The sequence below is a fragment of the Tauraco erythrolophus genome, chromosome 7 (genome assembly GCF_009769465.1).
Source record: "Tauraco erythrolophus isolate bTauEry1 chromosome 7, bTauEry1.pri, whole genome shotgun sequence".
Lineage (NCBI taxonomy): Eukaryota > Metazoa > Chordata > Aves > Musophagiformes > Musophagidae > Tauraco > Tauraco erythrolophus.
Window position 1 is genome coordinate 46,339,177 of NC_141471.1, and position 10,464 is coordinate 46,349,640.

General features: G+C 38.1%; 1 protein-coding gene across 1 annotated transcript in view; it reads left to right on the forward strand.

Annotated features, from left to right (window-relative positions):
• The window catches only part of CMTM8 (CKLF like MARVEL transmembrane domain containing 8), a 37,111-nt gene extending 30,593 nt beyond the window's left edge, over positions 1 to 6,518 (forward strand). The window contains exons 3-4 of the mRNA XM_086615021.1: positions 3,571 to 3,687; positions 6,435 to 6,518. Coding sequence (XP_086471147.1) covers positions 3,571 to 3,687; positions 6,435 to 6,518 — 201 coding nt within the window. The remainder of the gene's footprint in view (positions 1 to 3,570; positions 3,688 to 6,434) is intronic.
• The last annotated feature ends 3,946 nt before the right edge of the window (positions 6,519 to 10,464 follow it).

Sequence of the window (10,464 nt, forward strand, 5' to 3'; positions counted from 1 at the left end):
CTGGTGTTCAGGGTAATAGATCCTAAAAGTCATTGTCACTTCAGCCAACTGTATATGACTCATCCAAGAATTTAGCTTTGCATTTGTCTGATTGTCATGGTTTGATGATACAGTGAGATACTGTTCGTTCTTCTTTTATTCTCCTAGCTAAAGGTTATTGACTATAATCCTGTTATTTTTATGATTAAAAAAAAATTGACTTCTGTGTTGCAAACAGCTTATTATCAGCTATATTGTGTACATGACTAAAATTGGATACTCTTCACCTTCCCATTTGCTGCTGTAATCAATAGCCAGCTATAGCAATTACTAACGAGAACAACAAGGATGATGTTCAGATAGCTTCTCTGTTTTCAAGTTTCCTGACCAGCAATTACCATTAAGGCTATAACACTGCTATAGAAATATTGGATTATTTCAATTACAGCAGTAATGTGTCTGGGTACATTTAAAGGTGTGAAGTTTGTTGGGTTTTTTTTTTGCCATTGCATTAGATGTCAGTAAAGTACGTTCAAAGAGAAGGTGTATCCAAACGGATACAAAGATGCCTTTAGTCATTACCCCTCTTTCATCAGTTTAACGCTACTGTCAGACAACAGCTGCACATGAATGAGTTGTCCCTTATCTATGTGATAGACAAGATGGAGTATTTGATTTGTTTCTACTTCATATTGAGTGTATTTCTTGCTCTGAGTTCCAAACGTATTGTAGATAAGATCACATAAATGTAGGTTCAAAAGGTAATCTCCTTGTATAGGAAAGGGTAATATGAAGAGAAAATAAATGCAAAATAAATAAAAGATGCTTGCATTCCAGCTTGTTTTGCCCTAAGGTATTAAAAGAGCTGTTAAATTGCCAGCCTTTGAATTGGACCTCTGCCACTCCTGGCTGGCTGAGAGCAATGTTGGGTCTCTTTTCAGAGAGGTGTTGTTAATGTCTTCATTCAAGAGAGCATGACACACCTTTTTGAGTGAGTGAGGTTATGCCTGTCTTCCCCTAGTCTCTGAAATATCCTGAATTTTATTCTTTGCTAGTTACTCCTCTGCCTTCTTGGGCAACATTTAGCTCAAACTGTGCCTATTGTATGCAGTATCCAAAATTACATCTGGACTTCTCTGTCATAAATCCACTTTTTGCAGGTTAAGCACATTACCAAATTGCTTAAGATGCAGTTACTTTTACTGCAAATTAACCCAAAGGACGTGCTTCAAAACTGACTCTCCTTAATAGTGCAAGTTCTTTGCTAAAACAATCAATGGAAGCTTTTAAAATCTGGTAAATTTGAATTTAAGAAGCAGATGGTAATTTAGCATGAACCATTTGGTTTGAGTAATATATTGGCAGTAAAGGCCCAGTCAGCTTGCATTGCATTCCATCTTCCCCAACAGTGTTATTTCCCAGAGCAGCACTTCTCAAAAATTATGTGCTTTTTTCTTTTCTGCATGACAAGATATTGCAGGGATTTGTAGCTTTCCAGGGTAATTGAGTCTTTTTGGAACGGGAAATCTAAAAATAACAACAACAAATACTCTAGGCAATCAAGTGTGGAGTTTGAAAATCAGTGCTTTACAGAAGTTCACCTGAACCTGCCAATTGTTGCCATCTTATCCTGAAATTGACAGTTTGATATTTTATTACTGTAATGCCCAGATAAAACAAGAGAGGTGAGATCTGTGGACAGAGATAATATCTTTATTAGACAGTGAGATAAACCCCACTCATTTATAAGTGTTTGAATCAAACCTCAAGTGCCAGACCTTGGACTCCTGCTGAGTGCTGCAGCGCTGTCCATGGTTCCCTGGGGAAAGGTGGATAAGTGACTCTTTTCCAGATGCCCTGAAGTTGCAAGGACTTAGGAACCACAGGAGGATGTACATGCCTGTCTGCCTGCTCTGAAAACTGTAAGAAGGCTTTTTGCATGGGCATAGCACATCATATAGGCAGTAGTGACCTGAAGACTGGCACGTTGACATATGACAGCAGACTATGCTGCTCTCCGGAGGGGCCTGCAGTTGAGAGAACGCGTTTTTGGGGAATGGCTTCCTTTCAGAAAGTTTTGAATTCTGTGTGTCATGGGAGCATGCAGCAGTGGGCCAGACTCCACTGAATCTGAAGTAAACTCTGCCAGAACCAAATGTCCTGGAGATGGATGTGAGGAGCTTCCGTATCAACAACTTCCAGCTGTTGATCTACGCTTTGGTTCACTAAGGGAATTGCTGATGTGGGTACAGCTGTTGTTGCTGCCTTCCAAATTTCTTCTCTTGGGCTGCAGCAGTCAATAATGTGCATATATATTCCTAGCATCCACTGGCTCACACCGTGGAAATTAGTAAGTTGGAGCTGCACCAGTATGGCGACATTTAGAGGCAACTGGGGCAACAGAGTTAAGGGTTATGATATTTGTGTAACACTCGAGCGTAAACATGGAGCCTGAAGCTGAAGGGAGCGGATTGTGTACAACATTAGGACCTGGTCTAAACTGAGTTACTAATTCCTGCAGTTGTAAATAGGTGCAAAGCATGTCACGGGTATTCACTTAAACATGGCACAAGTGAGCTAGAAGTGTATTTTGTGGCCAAATTAATATTTCATATGCCTTAAACAAGTAGCAGGGTGGAGTTTGGGTGTTTGGGGTTTTTTTTTCAAATAAGAATGAGCTTCCTATAGCCATGATCAATTAGTATGTAAGTAAAGGAAAAAGCATTAAAATTACATACTTTAAAAAAAACTCTCACAGCTTTTTCTCTCTTTCATCTTCTTACATCTGTTCTCCCTTCCCTTCCTGTTTTTTCTCACATGCAAAGCCTGAAGAAACTGTTCTTGTTTATTCTCTATAGTGTTATATGAGATCAATGTTATCGGCTTTGTGGCTTTCTTAGTAATGAACATGGGTACCCTGAGACACAAACTCTGCTTGGAAGAGAAAATGCAGCATCTGCCATGGATTAATCTTGATGACCCATGTAGTCCATTCAGGCTGTTTTTCTCCTTGTTATCTGTTGCTTTCTCTTCTCAAAACAGGCAGAAGGAAAAGGTACTGAAGGGTGTAAGAATGCAACTGAAAAAATTACACCCTCTTTATCTCCTTCAGAAGTGGAGAAAACAAAGTTTTGGAATTCTATAAATATTCTTCATATGCCATGAGTTATTGATTCCTGCAGTGTATCTTTGTGTAGATTAGAAATGCAATCAGATCACAGTTTTGTTTTGTTTTTCATGTAGTGTCATATTCTTAACGTCTAACACTTAGATTGTGATAAGCAAACTGCATCCTTATTTTCACTTTTGGAAACTTGCAGTACATCAGCTTTAAGGCTCTTCTGGATTTAGTGCAATGGAGAGAACAGTTTGTCCAAAATGTGCTTTAATGTTTATGAATCTTCAAAATAAGCAGTTAAATTTTAATTTTACGGGTAGAAACTTGGTGGACAGTAAAAATAGTTAAGAACCGCATTTCTTGTGTACGTTGCATGTGTACATTATGTTTTAGAGGAGAGTTTTGTAATGTTGGAATAGAAAATGGTAACAAATGCATGTGTATATTAATTACATTGTTTGGTTTTTCAACAGGGTCTGTGTTTTAATGGAAGTGCCTTCATTTTGTACCTCATTGCTGCCATTGTAGATGCATCTTCAGTTACCAAAGAACTGGACAGTCACAATTACAACAGCTGGGCAGCTTCTTCAGTGAGTTCACTTTCTGTTTAAACCAATTTTATGTCCAATGAAGTTCACGCATTCTGGATTTTGAAACGCTGCAGATGTATATAGAAGCTCACACACAAAACCTATAGGTAGCTGTGATTTAGCTCATAGTTTTTGGAGGTGACTAGAAATTCCACCAGGAGATGACAGTCACATAGAAAAGGCTGTAATCTTTTTAAGATAATACTGCTTTTCCCCTCTCCTGCCCCCATTTATTACTAGCTGTCTGGCAGAGGTTATAGCCTGCGCATCACAGTGGACAAAACAGATTGGGTGAGCAGCAAATCACCTCAATGCACTTGGAAAACTTCAAAAGCAGTTTAAACTAACAGCTAACTTTGCATGCATGTGGATAAGGTGCATTCAGCTTTTTGTGGGCTGAGGCATATACACAGCACCTTTGGGAAGGTCCTGAAGTGGCAGTATTGCTGTTTCTACTGTGATCTTCTGTTACAGCCTCAACTTTTGATAAACTTTCTTCTGAATTCGGTGGGCAATACCTGAAAAATCATGCAACGTACCAGTGTTTTAAAGTGGATGCAACTCATTAATTAGTCTGACATAACTGTCTTGCTACTTAGATTTGGAAGATCCAAAGCAGTGAGTCAATGTGGGTGAAAAACAACTTTTTTTTTTAAAGAGCCTTGTCATTTTCTGAGTAGGTGAACATATTGTCTAGCTGAGTTGAGGGAGTTGTAAGAGGACATTTTGCATGTTGTGGCAACAGTAGTCAAATTCAATTGTATAGAGTAATTCCAAATTACAGCTACTTTGCTGACTGTTCATGCTTCTGCAGTTGTCCTCTCTGGACTATTCACAAATCCTGTCTTCTGACTGAAGCTTATTTTATACGGCCATGAACACAGAGACTTGAACACCTGCTCTGTTTTTTGTCTTGGGAATTGGATAACTACGTGCCTGTCACTTCAGTGGTGTTCGGGGTCTTGTCCTCTTGGCAGTTCATAACTATTGATCTGTTACTCAGCCACTGCTGTTAACAGGAATTTGCATGCTGCTATATAAGCTTCCGTACTGGTTCAGGTTTTATGCAAAATACATGAATCCTCAGTGTCTCATGGGATGTTTGGAATCTCTTCTAATACCTCCTAATAGTGTTTATCTAATGCTCTGTCTAAATAAACTATTAAATGTAGATTCTTGTTTTCTGAACCCATTAAGGGTTTCACGGATGGATGTTTGTGAGAATTTAGCAAATCATCTATCCCCAACAGTCATTCTCTGTTAGAAAGATTTTACATAGAGCTTTTATTTCATAAGAAACAAAATTATTGGAAAAGAACAATGCTACAGTTTTCTACTGTAATAATATTTTACATCATCGTCTACAGTTTTTGGTGCACAGATTAAGTTTACATTAGACACGGCTCACCAAGAGCCCTCTGTTGGAGGCCTTGAAGTTACTGCCTGTATGCACGCTTAGTAGTGCCCTGCTCTCAGAGATGAAGTGCTTACCCGGGCCAACGGTGGTATATAAGCAAGAAACATTGGTAGAATCATAAAATGGTTTTAGGCTGGAAGGGACTTCTGGAGATCATCTAGTCCAGCTCTCTCCCTGCTTAAAGCAGGGCTAACTCATATCAAGCTATGAGGGCCTTGTCGACTTGAGTTTTGAGTGTTTCCAAGGGTGGCTGTTTCACAGTGCCTCTGGGCCTCTGCTGCCGTATTTGATTACTCTCATTGTGATATTTTTTTTAACCCCTAATATCTGATTGAAATTTCCCTTCTTGTAACTTGCTTTTGTTCTCTCTGTCCTATCAGTGCTCACCTCCAAGAAAAGTAGTGTTAATCCTATTTGCAGTGTCAGCTTTATTTGGTTCAGTTACCAGCACAAAACATTCTGGTCATATCATGAGACTGTTTTGAACGTTGTCTATTTTGAACAGCATGCAGTGATTAACAGGAAGTTAACCACTGGCACTGAATTGGACTTTATCAGTACAACTGAAATAGTTCACAGCTGTTCTTTGGCTTCTGTGTGCCTGTGCTGCAAGGACTGCAGAAGCAGCACCACTGATACTGTGTCGTTTTAATCTTTTGAACATAAAATAAATCTAGCATGCTACAGAAGGCTTTCTCTGTAACCAGTTTCCGACAAAGTAGTAATATCTCAGCGTGGTTGCTGTCACTGTTATTTACACTGAGGAAAACCTTTATTCATCAGTAGAGGACCTCTGAATTCGGTAACCTACTGCTGTTTGAGAACGTGTCTGGGCCTGCGTTTGAATCCAAGTTTTCTCTGTAAATGAACCTGTTTTGATGCACAGCATGCCATAGTGAGGTACAGGTGGACTGTAGGCAATTCCTGGAACACAGCAGCAATGCTGGCGTGTTAGCTTGAGCTCACACTTCCCATGGACTATCTCTCAGCCTTTATCAGCAATTGGTGTTAGAAGCAGCAAGTATGGGATTGGTGGGAGTCCAGTCTCCAAGATCCTTACTGAGGCAGTGTAATGGGGAAATATGAGTTGAAATATGCCGTGGTTTGTCTGCTTCTAGGCCCATATTTCTACACATAATACAAGCTTACTTACACAGTGTTGACAGGGATGGCCACACAAGTACAAGGAGATGAAAGAATGCCATTTTTGTCAGCCTGCTGTTTCTCCCATTTCTAAACCCAGTAACTATTTTTTTTTTTGTAAAAATGACAGTGCTCTCAAATATTTTTTTTTTCCTAATATGGTTTTTTTTCTCTCCTCTCTCTACAGTTCTTTGCCTTCGTGGTTACCTCCTGCTATGCTGGAAATACATATTTTAGCTTTATATCTTGGCGATCACAAACTTTGCAGTAAATATTTTGTTAAAATTAATTCTGTAGTATAAAATACCTTGAGGATTATACTCTGACAAAAGCTAGGAAGAGGGATGAGGTATTTTTTAACACTTCTGTTAGAATTGACACAATATATCTTAAGATGAGATTAAAATTATTATTTATAATGCAATATCATCTGTAGAGACATCTAACACCAACTTTGTACTGTATAATAAAATTTCATACTGCTTCTTTAAAATTAACTTTTTTCTAGACGTTGTATAGATGTTGTTACTAAACTTTTAATAAATCTTACTCGGATGATGTGCCAATTTTGTAAATGTAAGTTTAAATGTTACAAGTGTACTTTTGATACTGAATGCTACAAATGAAAAGTAAGATTGATACTGTCTCATTACTATGTATAAAAAGTGACATTGTGGGGGGAAAAAAAAAACGACAAAAAAAACAAACACACCCAAAACTTTATAAATAAATAAATAAATGACCCAACTGTGCATGTTTTATAAACTGGGAGTAGAAGGTTGCTTTTTAAAATCTTTTTCAGAGTTTCAGATGATCCTGTCAGTTTGCATATTCTAACAGCTTGTCACAATCATGAGATTGCTTTTGGAACCTGTTACTGTAGGTTGGAAGCTCACAGAAGGAATGTTGCACCCGACACGTTATCTTAACAGGTCTCTCAAATCCAGCAGGCTCCAAGGCATAAGTCTAGACAACAGTCCCTTAGTGCTCAGTGTTTAGCCTACTGAGAATATCACAAAACACACCTAAGGTAATACGTTTTGTTTCTCAGGGGACTGGTTTTGTCTTTTCTTCTTCGATTAGGCTATTAATCTGTCCTAATTAAAATCTAGGCTTCTAAATCCTATTAAATTATAGAAAGATTAAATCCATAGAGGAATTATCAAGATGCCAGTGCTAGAAACAGTTTCTTCCCTCCTTTCCTGTCTGCTGGCATCATCTATGAGTTGTTAGTTTAACAAATGAAGTTTTTTATTTGACACTCATTTAAATGTTTTCGAGTCAAGCAGAAGTATGACACATTATGACTTTCAAAACAGATAAGTTTGAAAATGACTTTCAAGTACAACTTACCTAAGGAATTTTTTCCAGGAATTATGTGGAGAATGTAAGGTCGTGATTATTTTGTGATATTAACGTTTTCCTCATTTAAAACTACTGGTAAATCTTCTTTTCCTGGATTAAGAAGAATTGGACTCTTCCAGTCTTCTAAAACTTAGGTGGGCGATTACATATGGTAGTAGAGAAGTCTTACTGCTCCAAAAACTTCTTTATTTCTCCCTATAACTAAATGTTGTGTACTTACTTAACGTGCGTGCCCTGCAGCAAAGAAGATTTATCAGCAGCCAGCTAATTCTGTTCTTGATCACATTGGTTTGTTGTTAATTATCTGTTGGAGTCACAGGATGTCAGTGTAAGGGAAGGCAAGATGAAATTTGCAGACAAATATAGGTTTTTGAATTACATCTGGCCTGTACAACAAAGGTCAGGCTGTCTGCTGCTTGCTAAAATTATCCAGTTGTGAGAAGGAAGAAGGGCTACCAACTATGCATTTTATCTACACAGATAAAATGGGTCATTAAAATGCCGTATGCTCTTCCATTGCTGGAAAAAAATCAAAGGCATAAAAGTGATCCAAATGTCAACTGATAAAATGTATAAGTGTAGCCAGAATTAAAATCTCATCACTAAAAATGCTTTTGCAGTAATAGAAATTCTTTCTTAAATGATATTTGATGTACCTATCTTAAGTCCAAAGAACGTGACTATGTTTGCACAAATGTTTCATTATTTTTGTGGTAACTGTGATGGTCTGATCTAAAGTTGTAATCCAGACGTTTGTGGATAAAGGAAGTAAAGCTAAGAGAGAGTAATGTGTCTCATCCAGTTCACCAAAAACCGTCATGGAAACTGTGTGTTACGTGTCAGAATAAACCCATTACTGAAGGACAAAACCATGCTATTACCAGATAAGGAATGATTATGGCAAAGTATCTACTACCTCTCTGAGTCTTCAGTGCTGATCCTCAAGGGAAGATGTGTAGAATGTCTTCCAAAGGCAAATCTGTGAGTTGAATCCTTAATTCTTAATTTTAAGCAAATTTCTGCCTAGTACATATTTTTTTTATGCTTGGCCTTGCTTTTTCTTCCCAAACCGTAACTTATCTGCCTTGCTCTTTCCTTTTAGAAAGATAATTATTTTACTTCTCATGCTCGCTCTTATCTGTCTGATTTCTCCCAGGGTACCAACTGTCTATTCTTCAAGTGTTCTGTATAGCTAGTTAAAATGGGAGGAATCAGTACAAGCTGAGAATTACTTATGAAGTTTGCTCCTCCTATGTCAGGCCTGAAGGAAAGGCATAAGCACCCAAAAGGTTATCTGTTTCTTCCAGTGCATTAGTCTTAAATACCAATTTGCAAACTGACTTATATTCTTTTGTATATACTAATATTGATAAAGAAGATAAGCTAACTGTGGTTTATCATGTAACAATTAAAACAAGATTTGTCGCTGCAGGCATTGCTTAGTGTGCATAAGATTGAAAGAAATGTTATTTAAAAGAACAACTGGTAAGTGATGAAGTCATTAGTGAAATTCTTAATACAGATCTTTAGAAGAATAAACAAAATGCTAATCAACTTGCAAAATGACGGTACTTGACGACATAGATTTTTTCCGAGAGACTGTTTGTCTGAAACAAGTCACCCACATACATAAAGGGTACTTGATGTCAACTTATGGCCATCAAATTTCATTTATTAAGGAGTTGTCAGTACCTCTTATCGTCATCATACATGATGCACTTAACAAGATGCAGGTAAATATCATGAGAACTGTAACAACACCTTCAAATTCAGCAGTGTTTTAGACTGAGTGTGTGCCAGGGCTTTATGGAAGATGCCTGTATTTCTGAATAGAAAATATGACTGTTACTCTAATTGTATTAATTTGAAGGGATTTCTGTTTCACTGGGCTGAACTCGGATCAGCAGGGCCCCAGTCATATACATACTTTCAAAAGAAATTAAGAACTAAAGAAGCTGAATCAGCAGGTAAGAAAAATATTTATTAATAGGAAGTACAGAAGTTACTAGAACCTTCTTCCACAGGGCTTACAAGAAACCCATGAATGTGCATGCTTCTGAACTTGAACTGTAAGGAGAAGAGGGGGGGAAAAACCAATCTGTTTACAAACAAACAACACAAGCAGCTCTTTCTCAGCAGGTAGCATTTTACTCTTGTATAGACTGGCAATGTTGCAGCTTTGATATCTAATGACATGAGAGAAAATTTGTAGGGACGGGTAATACCTCTTGCTGCAACTATTAGCTGGCTTAATAGAAGCCCAAAACTACGTACTGCTTGGTATTACAGATCGTTGCCCACACTGGCAAACCCTGCCTTGCTCATGTAAATTACTTATGCCAAGCCCCTTATTTGTGTTGGAGATCATCTGAACTTACCTGTCTTCCCTCCTAAGACAATTTTTGTTGCTGAAGGAGCTATTAAATGCTAAATAGGAACAGAACAGCAGAAGATGGCATTGCTGCTCTCATAAGAGCTCAGAGGCCTGCTATTACCTCACTTGTCAGAAATCAAAACAAGTTATTTTTAAATTTAAGGAAATACATAGCTTCCTTTGCTGAGTTTTGCTAGTATCTCTGCATAATTTAATTCAGACAAGGGGGTCGGGACATTTAGACAGTCATTACGCTTTCACCTAACGCTGCCCATTTAATGCAAATGTTTTATCTTTTACGAGATCATGAATCAGAAGGTTTGGGGATTTTTTTGGCGATGATAAATGTCCTGTAGGAAGACGCTGTTTGCAGTTGTACCTCTTCTGCGAAGCACCAGAGCGGCTCCCCTCCAAGAACAACTTTTGACAGGCCGGGCATCTTTTATTGTTCGAGTAAAGCTGCCAGCCGCTGTGGTGG